Genomic DNA, 13,714 nt, shown 5'->3' on the forward strand with positions numbered 1-13,714 from the left:
TACATAATGTTTCTGCAACCGTATCTTACGGCAAAAAAAGAGCTTCTGGATATCAGGACACTGATCACTCACCTCAGATTAGACACATTTTTTCTTCAACAAACAAGACGCACAAGACATTCTCCAAACACCCGACAGGGCCGACATCCACGTTCTTTGCAAGAGGAAGCAACGCAGGTACGGAGGACAAAGAGCCAGATGCCTGGTCAGGACCCGGAGAAGGTGAGTGGGAAAGCTGCCGTTACCGTCAAAACTACTCGCCAATGTGCAATCATTGGACAATAAACTAGACGAGGTACGAACACGAATATCCTACCAACGGGACATTAAAAACTGTAATATCCTATGTTTCACGGAATCGTGGCTGAATGACGACATGGATATTCAGCTAGCGGGATACACGCTGCACTGGCAAGATAGAACAGCTGTCACGAACCTCGCTGAAGAGGGTGCTTCTTCCTGTTCTGGCGGGGCTCGGCGGTCGTCGTCACCGGCCTATTAGCTGCCATCGATTCCTTTTCCGTTTGTGTTGGTTAGTGGTTAATTGGGTACATCTGTTCTGTATTAGGGTTTGTTTGTAGGGTATTTAAGGGCACTAGGCCCGCTGGATATTTTGTGCGGACTTGTTTATTGTTACTCTGTGTTGTGATTTGTTTTCTTATCTTTATTCTCTGGTCTATTTTGTCCTGTTGTTTTGGACTGGCAACCTATATACGCCCTGTGTGTTGGCGTGATCATTTTTCGGTTGCACCGGTGTAATAAATTTGATAAACGACAGAACCCTGCTCTCTGCGCCTGATTCCATCCACCACTCTTAGTTTTTCGTAACAACAGCACACGAGGGGGGGCGGTCTGTGCATATTTGTAAACAACAGCTGGTGCACGAAATCTAAGGAAGTCTCTCGATTTTGCTCACCTTAAGTAGAGTATATTGTGATAAATTGCAGGCAACACTACTTGCCTAGAGAGTTTTCGGCTATATTTTTCGTGGCTGTTTATTTACCACCACAGACAGATGCTGGCACTAAGACCGCACTCAGTCAGCTGTAAAAGGAAATAAGCATACAGGAAACCACTCACCCAGAGGCGGCACTCCTAGTGGCCGGAAACTTTAATGCAGGGAAACTTAAATCTGTTCTACCAAATCTCTATCAACATGTTAAATGTGCAACCAGAGGGAAAAAAATCTAGATCACCTGCACTCCACACACAGAGACGCCTACAAAGCTCTCCCTCGCTCTCAATTTGGTAAATGCGACCACAACCCTATCCTCCTGATTCCTGCTTACAAGCAAAAAGTAAAGCAGGAAGCACCAGTGACTCGGTCTATAAAAAAGTGGTCAGATGAAGCAGATGCTAAACTACAGGACTGTTTTGCTATCACAGACTGGAACATGTTCCGGGATTCTTACGACGGCATTGAGGAGTACACCACATCAGTCATAAGTGCATCAAGGACGTCGTCCCCACAGTGACTGTACGTACATACCCCAACCAGAAGCCATGGATTACAGGGAACATTCGTACTGAGCTAAAGGGTATAGCTGCTGCTTTCAAGGTGCGTGACTCTAACCTGGAAGCTTACAAGAAATCCTGCTATGCCCTGCGATGAACCATCAAACAGGCAAGCGTCAATTCAGGGCTAAGATTGAATCACACTACACCGGCTCCGATGCTCGTCTTATGTGGCAGGGCTTGCAAACTATTACAGACAACAAAGGGAAGCACAGCCGCGAGCTGCCCAGTGACAAGAGCCTAGAGCTTCAACTTCCGGCGCCGACTGAGATGGCCGCCTCGCTTCGCGTTCCTAGGAAACTATGCAGTTTTTTGTTTTTTTACGTGTTATTTCTTACATTAGTACCCCAGGTCATCTTAGGTTTCATTACATACAGTCGAGAAGAACTACTGAATATAAGATCAGCGTCAACTCACCATCAGTACGACCAAGAATATGTTTTCCGCGACGCGGATCCTGTGTTCTGCCTTACAAACAGGACAACGGAATGGATCGCTTGCAGCGACCCAAGGAAACGACTACGAAAAAGAGGGAAACGCGGCGGTGTTCTGGTCAGACTCCGAAAAAGGGCACATCGCGCACCACTTCCCAGTATTCTTCTTGCCAATGTCCAGTCTCTCGACAACAAGGTTGATGAAATCCGAGCAAGGGTGGCATTCCAGAGGGACATCAGAGACTGCAACGTTCTCAGCTTTACAGAAACATGGCTTACTGGGAAGACGCTATCCAGGGCGGTGCAGCCAACGGGTTTCTCCACGCATCGCGCGGACAGAAACAAACATCTCTCTGGTAAGAAGAGTGGCGGGGGCGTATGCCTCATGACTAACGGGACATGGTGTGATGAAGGAAACATACAGGAACTCAAATCCTTCTGTTCACCTGATTTAGAATTCCTCACAATCAAATGTAGACCGCATTATCTTCCAAGAGAATTCTCTTCGATTATAATCACAGCCGTATATATCCCCCAAGCAGACACATCGATGGCTCTGAACGAACTTTATTTAACTCTTTGCAAACTGGAAAACATTTATCCGGAGGCTGCATTCATTGTAGCTGGGGATTTTAACAAAGCCAATCTGAAAACAAGACTCCCTAAATTTTATCAGCATATCGATTGCGCAACCAGGGGTGGTAAAACCTTGGATCATTGTTACTCTAACTTCCGCGACGCATATAAGGCCCTGCCCCGCCCCCCTTTCGGAAAAGCTGACCACGACTCCATTTTGCTGATCCCTGCCTACAGGCAGAAATTAAAACAAGAGACTCCCACGCTGAGGTCTGTCCAACGCTGGTCAGACCAAGCTGACTCAACACTCCAAGACTGCTTCCATCACGTGGACTGGGACATGTTTCGTATTGCGTCAGATGGGAATATTGACGAATACGCTGATTCGGTGTGCGAGTTCATTAGAACGTGCGTCGAAGATGTCGTTCCCATAGCAACGATAAAAACATTCCCTAACCAGAAACCGTGGATTGATGGCAGCATTCGCGTGAAACTGAAAGCGCGAACCACTGCTTTTAATCAGGGCAAGGTGTCTGGCAACATGACTGAATACAAACAGTGCAGCTATTCCCTCCGCAAGGCTATTAAACAAGCTAAGCGTCAGTACAGAGACAAAGTGGAATCTCAATTCAATGGCTCAGACACAAGAGGCATGTGGCAGGGTCTACAGTCAATCACGGACTACAAGATGAAATCCAGCCCAGTCACAGACCAGGATGTCTTGCTCCCAGGCAGACTAAATAACTTTTGCCCGCTTTGAGGACAATACAGTGCCACTGACACGGCCTGCAACGGAAACATGCGGTCTCTCCTTCACTGCAGCCGAGGTGAGTAAGACATTTAAACGTGTTAACCCTCGCAAGGCTGCAGGCCCAGACGGCATCACCCAGCCGCGCCCTCAGAGCATGCGCAGACCAGCTGGCCGGTGTGTTTACGGACATATTCAATCAATCCTATACCAGTCTGCTGTTCCCACATGCTTCAAGAGGGCCACCATTGTTCCTGTTCCCAAGAAAGCTAAGGTAACTGAGCTAAACGACTACCGCCCGTAGCACTCACTTCCGTCATCATGAAGTGCTTTGAGAGACTAGTCAAGGACCATATCACCTCCACCCTACCTGACACCCTAGACCCACTGGAAGCTTACCGCCCAAATAGGTCCACAGACGATGCAATCTCAACCACACTGCACACTGCCCTAACCCACCTGGACAAGAGGAATACCTATGTGAGAATGCTGTTCATCGACTACAGCTCGGCATTCAACACCATAGTACCCTCCAAGCTCGTCATCAAGCTCGAGACCCTGGGTCTCGACCCCGCCCTGTGCAACTGGGTACTGGACTTCCTGACGGGCCGCCCCCAGGTGGTGAGGGTAGGCAACAACATCTCCTCCCCGCTGATCCTCAACACGGGGGCCCCACAAGGGTGCGTTCTGAGCCCTCTCCTGTACTCCCTGTTCACCCACGACTGCGTGGCCACGCACGCCTCCAACTCAATCATCAAGTTTGCGGACGACACAACAGTGGTAGGCTTGATTACCAACAACGACGAGACGGCCTACAGGGAGGAGGTGAGGGCCCCGGAGTGTGGTGTCAGGAAAATAACCTCACACTCAACGTCAACAAAACTAAGGAGATGATTGTGGACTTCAGGAAACAGCAGAGGGAACACCCCCTATCCACATCGATGGAACAGTAGTGGAGAGGGTAGCTAGTTTTAAGTTCCTCGGCATACACATCACAGACAAACTGAATTGGTCCACTCACACTGACAGCGTCGTGAAGAAGGGAGGCTGAAGAAATTCGGCTTGTCACCAAAAGCACTCACAAACTTCTACAGATGCACAATCGAGAGCATCCTGGCGGGCTGTATCACCGCCTGGTACGGCAACTGCTCCGCCCTCAACCGTAAGGCTCTCAGAGGGTAGTGAGGACTGCACAACGCATCACCGGGGGCAAACTACCTGCCCTCCAGGACACCTACACCACCCGTTGTTACAGGAAGGCCATAAAGATCATCAAGGACATCAACCACCCGAACCACTGCCTGTTCACCCCGCTATCATCCAGAAGGCGAGGTCAGTACAGGTGCATCAAAGCTGGGACCGAGAGACTGAAAAACAGCTTCTATCTCAAGGCCATCAGACTGTTAAACAGCCACCACTAACATTGAGTGGCTGCTGCCAACACACTGTCATTGACACTGACCCAACTCCAGCCATTTTAATAATGGGAATTGATGGGAATTGTGTAAATATATCACTAGCCACTTTAAACAATGCTACCTTATATAATGTTACTTACCCTACATTATTCATCTCATATGCATATGTATATACTGTACTCTACATCATCGACTGCATCCTTATGTAACACATGTATCACTAGCCACTTTAACTATGCCACTTTGTTTACTTTGTCTACACACTCATCTCATATGTATATACTGTACTCGATACCATCTACTGTATGCTGCTCTGTACCATCACTCATTCATATATCCTTATGTACATGTTCCTTATCCCCTTACACTGTGTATAAGACAGTAGTTTAGGAATTGTTAGTTAGATTACTTGTTGGTTATCTCTGCATTGTCGGAACTAGAAGCACAAGCATTTCGCTACACTCGCATTTAACATCTGCTAACCATGTGTATGTGACAAATAAAATTTGATTTGATTTGATTTACCAGACGAGCTAAATCACTTCCATGCTCGCTTCGATGCAGGCAACAAGGAGGCATGCATGAGAGCATCAGCTGTTCCAGGCGACTGTGTGATCAGGCTCTCCGTAGCCAACGTGAGTAAGACCTTTAACTTCTCTAGGGTAGGGGGCAGCATTCGGAATTTTGGATGAAAAACATGTCCAAATTAAACGGCCTGCTACTCGGGCCCAGCATGTAACTGGTACATTTGGGTAGAAAACACTCTAAAGTTTCCAAAACTGTTAAAATAGTGTCTGTGAGTATAACAGAACTGATTTGGCAGGCGAAAATCTGAGAAAAATCCATTCAGGAAGTATTTTCTTTGTTGGTTTTGTAGTTTTCTATTCAGTGCCATTACAGTATCCATTGACTGAGGACTCAATTTGCAGTTCTTCTGCCTTCCACTAGATGTCAACAGTCTTTAGAAATGGTTTCAGGCTTGTATTCTTTTCAGATGGATTACCAGGACGTGTGCTCTGGGCATGTGCTGACCAACTGGCAGGTGTCGTCACTGACATTTTCAACATGTCCCTGATTAAGTCTGTAATACCAACAGGTTTCAAGCAGATCACCATCGTCCCTGTGCCCAAGAACACAAAGGCAACCTGTCAAAATGACTACAGAAGCGTAGCACTCACGTCTGTAGCCATGAAGTGCTTTGAAAGGTTGGTAATGGCTCACATCAACACCATTATCCCAGAAACCCTAGACCCACTCCAATTTGCATACCGCCCAAACAGATCCACAGATGATGCAATCTCTATTGCACTCCACACTCCACACTTTCCCACCTGGACAAAAAGAACACTTACGTGAGAATTCTATTAATTGACTACAGCTCAGCGTTCTACACCATAGTGCCCTCAAAGCTCATCACTAAGCTAAGGATCCTGGGACTGAACACCCTCTGCAACTGGATCCTGGACTTCCTGATGGGCCGCCCTCAGATGGTGAGGGTAGGTAGCAACACATCTGCCACGCTGATCCTTAACACTGGAGCTCCCCAGGGGTGCATGCTCAGTCCCCTCCTGTACTCCCTGTTCACCCACGAATGCATGGCCAGGCACGACTTCAACACCATCATTAAGTTTGCAGACGACACAACAGTGGTAGGCCTAATCACAGACAAGGATGAGACAGCCTATAGGGAGGAAGTCAGAGACCTCGCCGGGTGGTGCAGGTTGAGAGCTTCAAGTTCCTTGGTATCCACATCAACAACAAACTAGAATGGTCCAAACACACCAAGACAGTCGTGAAGAGGACACGATAAAGCCTATTCCCCCTCAGGAAACTAAAAAGATTTGGCATGGGTCCTGAGATCCTCAAAAGGTTCTACAGCTGCAACATCGAGAGCATCCAGACTGGTTGCATCACTGCCTGGTACGGCAACTGCTCGGCCTCCGACCGCAAGGCACTACAGAGGGTCGTGCGTACGGCCCAGCACATCACTGGGGCAAAGCTGCCTGCCATCCAGGACCTCTACATCAGGCAGTGTCAGAGGAAGGCTCTAAAAATGGTCAAAGACCCCAGCCACCCCAGTCATAGATTGTTCTCCCTACTACCGCATGGCAAGCGGTACCGGAGTGCCAAGTCTAGGACAAAAAGTCTTCTCAACAGTTTTTTATCCCCAATTCATAAGACTCCTGAACAGATAATCAAATGGCTACCTGGACTAAAGAATGTGATGAGTCTTTTGTCCTTGTAATGGAAGCCAATTTATTAGACAGCCTTAGTACATTGGTACACATGAAGTATACTTTTGTTTGTGCTTCAACACTTGCAAATATAGAATCCCAATAAGTTAAACCGGTTTAGGACAGACTTATGTTTCATTTATTAATATTTCTTCCCTCTGACAAATAACTTGGATATAAATTAATTGAATAGACAGTGAAACCTTTACAACAGCAACTGATAATAGAAAAAAATGAAATTAATTGTTGGCATAACAGAAAACGCATAGTGCTATCAATATACAATCTGTTTTGCCAGGCAATAGAGAGGAAAAATGGAGAAATAAAATGATAGAAATATTGGGGTTACATTTTCTTTGCAAAGCCATTCACCATTGGAAGAGTTAAAATGTACCAGAAGATAAAACGGACACACAAACAAAATATAGATATTAGTTATTTTCCCTGTTGACCACAACAGCTACAGCTAAAACATCACAAACACGTGACTTCACATTGGAATTTTTTAAAGGAAATCTTTTACTACTTCACAGTCAGAAACATCACCAGTCAACAGTGGGACACTAAAACATCAACATATGGCATATACACAACACACTACTCAGTGCATGACCCGGTTAAACATTTTGATACTAACCAATGATAAGACTTACAATGTGACAGGATACAATACTGAAATACAAATCGGCCCTTTATGATTATTCTTTAAACATCTGCAAGCAATGGCCTTTTGACACTCAACCGTGAAATCTCTCCAGAGAAAAGGAAAAGGATGTGGTGAGTAAATAGTTCCAGTCTTATGGCTGGAGGAAGGATGCTTCTACCATTCTGTAGCTATTTACAGTCCTGTTTTTCTCTATCCTCAGACCTAGGGTCAGTTTGGCTGTTTGTTACTGTCTACCTCACATATAGCACTGAAGGATCTCTTGGATTGCTTGTTCTCAGTATTGCCATACTAAAAGATATACAGTAACAGTCCACACAATGTTCAGGCATGCTACCAGGGATGGAAATTAAGTTAGCCTGCTAGCCTATGACTAGTACTTTTCAGACCGGGCTAGTAGAAAATGTGCCCAACTAGTCCAACGGCTAGTGAAATGTTGTATTTTCAAATATCGCATGGCACAGATTTTGGACTAGTAAAAATTGCAGTCTTCTAGCCTGGCTGGTCAGTGCCCAAAATCCTTAGGTTCCATCCCTGTATGCTACTGATACAAATGTCTTGACCAGCTAGCATTCTTCCCCCTAATAGGACAGGGATGAGTTATATTGCATGTTGAGTGATATGATCTTACTGCATTGACTTTCCTAGTGCCAACCAACTCCAGTAAGGCATCCCTCCTCCACCCACTACCAGTAAAAATCACACCAATAAGATAAACTGAGGGAACAAACAGAGAGAACCTCTACATTTTACACATTCTAGCAGGTTTCATAGCATACAATATTACATTTGGTACTTTCAGTTTCAAATGACCTTAGTTGATATTTAAACATTTTTTTAAATAAGTTCTGTTATTTGCATCCATTGTAAAACATGAGAATACTTGCAACATGATTTTATTTCTGTTTCAACATATATTTTTTCACCAATGCTATCATTGTTTTATATTCTTATTCTTCTCGTGCAAGATGAGATATTTCCACAATTCATGAAGGATGACTGGGAGGATGACTGGGGGATGTGTAGGGTAGAGGAAAGGAGATAGATAAGATGGGGCTGGGTGGTTTTAGCTTGCTGGTTCCTCATCTGGTTTGTTCATGGTCTTGAGCTGTTCCAGGAGGGCGGTGGGGGTGAAGACGTGGGTTGATCCTAGAGAGGTGGACAGATACGCAGCAGAGGAAGCACACAGACAGAGCATTATATTAGAGCTGCCCAAACATAAGCCTGCTAGGAAAATGTGTTTTCAGCTCTTGCTCTGAATGCTTAGATGAAACCACTGTATTCTTGAGAAAAAAAAAATGTTGGAAATTAGATAAACATATACGTACAACCAAAAAACTTGAAATCATAGTCCATAGTCAGCATTTGGAGAATGTATTGGTTATCATTATTGGTTATCATACGATGTGTGGGCTATTCACACATTTTAGAGATTGAAAGAAGATTGGTGGGGGACTGCCTGCCAAAAATGCACATGCACAGACATCACAGAGCAGGCAGGATTCTGTGAGCTGCAAAGCACTGGTGGTAGAACCCTGTGACCACACCTATAGGAGAGTGCAGCCAACCAGCTGTAAGCTTGTGCATGTGACCTAAGAAGCTTTTATCACAGTGCATGCAAACATCAGCAATATGAAAAACCTGGTCAAAACACTGCAAAAAAAAGAAAAGCAGATTTCAGTCCAACCATTCTCTGATTGGATGACATCAGGGAAGTAATTTTGCCTATGCTTGTGAATGAAAATGTGAAATTGAAAGCTAAACACAACAGCACCACCAAAATATGAATGAGCTGACTTTTTCATAGCTGAAGACACATTTCGGACACAGTATAACTCAGGAGGTATAGGATTGGAGTCAACCAAACATTTGTCCATCTAGTTTATCACTTTGTCACTAAGATGTTGAGTGTGTCAATGGCTTACCCTCCATCTTGGACAAACCAAGGTCTTCATAAAGCAGACCGCTGGACCAAAGTTTTGATTTACTCCCCATACCTACTCAACAGTTTAATCAGTAGTATTGTTATTCTTCATCGGTTTGTTTCTAAAGGAAAGCTGCATGTTTCTGTCATATTGGCTCAACAAGGAAGACGCACAGGTTTACCTGTTGCTAGGTAGAATTCAATTAAAGTTCAGTAAATCTAATTGGCCCTGGCAGTTAGCCCTTTCTAGCTGTGGCATGACAGCCAATCAGGAGTGGTTTATCCCAGCATCAATAGGCATAGACAGAGACAGGAGAGGTAGAGGCAAGTCCATCTTAAGTTGGGTCACCATGGGGATGCAGGCATCATGGGTGTAAGGGAGCGTGGGGTGGGGTGGGGTTGGGGTGAGCACTAGTCACAGATCAACTTTGGACTGGCCATGCCTGGTTCTCTCCTGTCTCTCAGCGTCTGAAACACACAGCTTTGCAGGCCTCTGGCCAGAAACACAACACTTTGATACATGTTGCTCCCCAACACTCACTACATATCCAAATACCAGATAACAGAAACAAACTGTTTTTTTGTAAATAAACAATGGTCATTTTGTTCTGGAAGTGTTGAATGTGGCAGTATGTGGTAAAGAGTCCATACTGCACGGTGATCGATACTAAGAAAACACCAAAACCATGAAACCAAAAGTTGTTTGAAAAGGATATAGCTTTAGCAGATAAGCAAGAACGAAATGGATGTCCTTTGCTAATGTGTTGAGGGAAAGTCACTCAGGAGACAACTTTAAAGGGACAGTGCGAGACTGGCAATTAAGCCGTTTTTCTACTTACCCAGAGTTAGATGAACTTGTGGATACCGCTACCGTACCTGTTGACTTCCAGTCGTTGTGCTAACACTAGTTAGCATTGGCTTGCGAAACTACCTCTAACTTCCTTCATACTGGACACAAAGACATAACAATTCTATCCACTAGTTCATTTGACTCTGGGGAAGTAGAAAGAAATGACTTCATTGTCAGAATCTCACACTATCCCTTTAACAAAGTGTGCAGGAAAATATATTTGACAGTGTGGGGAAAATCTTACTTACTTAATTAAACAAAATCCCAAAATTAGGCAGTGATGTGGTAATTGATCATATTGGTGTTCGAAAAGTAGACCTATGATGTGCTTTTATATTCCTGTCTTTATGTCCCAGAACCCATATTGGTCTACTATTGGTTGACTATGCTGTATGGGCAACATATGTTGTTGCTCGGGGGGAAATATGGAGCTATATGCGAAAGAAAGTGAGGGGGGCAATTGTGAAGTCTTTTTATGATGTGTCGCATCTTTTCTAGGTGCTAAAGCATATCGAGTGAACATCGCTACATTCCCAGTGTCAGTGTCTGCAGAGAAGCACTGTGTCCGAGGGAGTGGAGATAGCAGTAGGGACATACATTGGTGTTCTCTGCAGATGACTCGTGGGCCATGTAAGCATGCATGTGATGTCTGGTGGACTGAGAGAGCGTGAAGTGGAGGAGAGGGGGAGAAAGTTGAAAAAAAAGAGAGAACAAAAAGAACGAGAATCCTTTCTTGAAATCCAACATCAACTCAAGGACCTATCCTGTAAGAAACCACTAAATCAAGTTGATTGTCTTGAAGGTGTTAATTATAAAAAAGAATTAGATCGTAATAATAAAGTAGAAAAAGATGGATCTCGGGGGTAGATTAAATCTGGGAAGTAGGGTATGAAACAGGCTGAGAGGGCCCTGAGGGCAGAGAGGGCGATTTAATCCACCCAGCTGAGATGATGTGGAGGTGGAGAGGGGCAGCAGGGATGAGGTCAGGACGCCTGTAGCAAGGCCAGCTCACACAGGCTTCACTACCTGAAGGCCCAACAGACAGATACTGCAACACATGTCCACTCTATCGGTCAGCAGCATGGCATGGCCAATCGCTATTGACTGTGGGGGTCACCAATCACACTGTATCACACTGTATCACACTGTGATTGGGTGTTGGCCTGCAGGAGGTGGAGCTTGAGGTAACTGGGAAATGCAGTGAGCCAGGGACCAGACAGCCATCCCTGAGGGTAGGGGGGCGGAGTTTAAACAGTACTGAGTGTAGTAAGAGGAGTACGGAGGGGAAAAAAGCCCTTGTGCTGTGGGGGTTCAGAAAGGGCTTCTTTGCGCGGCTGCCTTTACTTTGTCAGAGTGTGATTTCTCTCTCCCTCCCTCCCTCTCTCTGTCTGTCTCACTCGTCTGAGCCTGCGTCTGGCTCCTCAAAGGACACCCTAGTGGACTCTCGGAAGTCAGGGTGCTGCAGGTCCGTTAAGAATTTGATGGGGGTGATGGTGTGGGTGGAACCTGTGGAGGAACAGAGGGCGCTTCACGCTCATTTCTCATCACATGCCATGCCTCCCATGCCACTTTCTCTCTTCTGCCCCTTCCTTGCCATCTCCAAAAGAAGGGGTTAAACACACCACTGCACAGCACCACCCACATACTGTACATACACACACACACACGCACACACACACACAAAACCCAGATGCACAGAAAAAGACAGGGTGTAGCTGCAATTCAAAGACAACAGTGTTTTTAGACAGAACAAGACTGAATCCAAAAGCAAAAGCATAGCACAGCAAAAACAACATAGGAGACCACCCCCTCCCTTAGGACTGGCTGACTCGACAGACAACATTCAATGAACAGGGAACACATGTCACCCAAAAGGGGTTTAAACATATCACAGGTGACATTCCAGGTAAGTGTTCATCAGAAACATAACGTTTTCCTCCATCTAAGTTGCTAGATATAGCACTAAGTCTAGCACTAAGTCTAGCACTAAGTCTAGCACTAAGTCTAGCACTAAAAAAAAGTGTTGATTGCTTCAATAGGCAAACTAGGGTCATGACATAAGCTTACGCTTAATTAACCTTTACTGACTGGGATTCATGGTGTGGGTGTATGGGAGTCAGAAAGCGAATTGAGGTCAACTATGTTGGTGTGTGGATGAGTCAAAATGTTCATGAAGTACGGTCGAGTGCGGTAGACGCTCAAAAGAGAGAAAGATTATCCGGATGACTTCTCTGCTTCGTTCTTCTTTATCCACTTGTGGTCAACACAGTGGGAACAGAATACAGTTCCATTGGCACTGATGATGGCAGACACATGTGTATTCATGTTCTGCTGTGCTGACCACAATGAATGGGGACAAAACAGAAGTAGCTAATGTACGAGAGTCAGTCAGTTAGTGAAGGACGCCCATTTCACAATCTACGTCCTAGCTCCCATCCCTAAAGCACCTTGTGTAGATCTTGAAAATAATTGTGTAGATATAAGCCATTCCACCTAGCCTATCAGAGGGCATTGTGGACATATTACCACATTGTGGCTACCTATCCAGACTTTTCAGACCTAAAAACCAGACCTCCCAGAGGGAGGGACTATGTGTCCATTTGAAATTAATCTGCATTCTTGCATAAATGAAAGGAATCCGTGTGTTAATGTACCACTAATGTCACACTCCCTACGGAGGACTCCCTCGTATCCCCCCTCGGCCTGCGCCCAGTGGCGCCCCCCGGTGTCAGACTCACCAATGATAGCCTCCCACTTTCCGTTGGCCTGCGTGACCTCATAGGCAGAGCGCATCTCGCTGAAGGACGCGCCTCCGATGATGAAGACCATGACGCGCGGCCCAGTGCGGTACTCGCCTGGGGTCTTATTCTTGTGCCAGTGGCCATAACGGGCACTGCCAGGGAGGGAGAAGCACAATCACAAGGGTGGAATATCACAGTCTTACTATTTCAACACTGCTGTACTGGGTTAGGAATGAGTCTATCTAACTAGGAAGAGAGGTAAGAGGGCAGAGGTAGGGTCCTTCTCTGTGTGGAGAGACCTGGCTAATCTGACCCACCTGTCTATGTTCCAGGGTCTGTCTCCAACTGAGTCAATAACACACACCGCCACCTTCCAGGCCGAATACATTGCAGACATATGCCAGATCTCACAACGCCTGGATTACGTTTACAATTTAGTCATTTAGGAGACACTCTTATCCTGAGTGACTTACAGTTAGTGCATTCATCATAAAATAGCTAGGGGGGAGTCATGCACAAGTGTTATAATGTATCAGCAAACCACATCATATGATATAGCAATCTGATGCCTCCCTGCACAGTCTAACGTCTGTAATGTAGTCAGTCTGGA

The 13,714-nt window shown here is 45.5% G+C and overlaps 1 protein-coding gene across 2 annotated transcripts in view; it reads right to left on the bottom strand.

The window, feature by feature from the left end:
• Window positions 1–6,922: 6,922 nt before the first annotated feature.
• LOC118388080 (syntaxin-binding protein 1) overlaps window positions 6,923–13,714 on the bottom strand; it is a 48,536-nt gene continuing 41,744 nt past the window's right edge. The window contains exons 18-20 of one of the 2 annotated variants that reach the window (XM_052525637.1): window positions 13,102–13,256; window positions 11,708–11,869; window positions 6,923–8,738 (exon numbers count right to left, since the gene is read on the bottom strand). In XM_052525637.1, coding sequence (XP_052381597.1) covers window positions 11,757–11,869; window positions 13,102–13,256 — 268 coding nt within the window. In that variant the 3' untranslated portion in view covers window positions 6,923–8,738; window positions 11,708–11,756. The remainder of the gene's footprint in view (window positions 8,739–11,707; window positions 11,870–13,101; window positions 13,257–13,714) is intronic. The other variant, XM_052525638.1, reaches the window with a different exon arrangement.

This window comes from Oncorhynchus keta, chromosome 9, assembly GCF_023373465.1.
Source record: "Oncorhynchus keta strain PuntledgeMale-10-30-2019 chromosome 9, Oket_V2, whole genome shotgun sequence".
Lineage (NCBI taxonomy): Eukaryota > Metazoa > Chordata > Actinopteri > Salmoniformes > Salmonidae > Oncorhynchus > Oncorhynchus keta.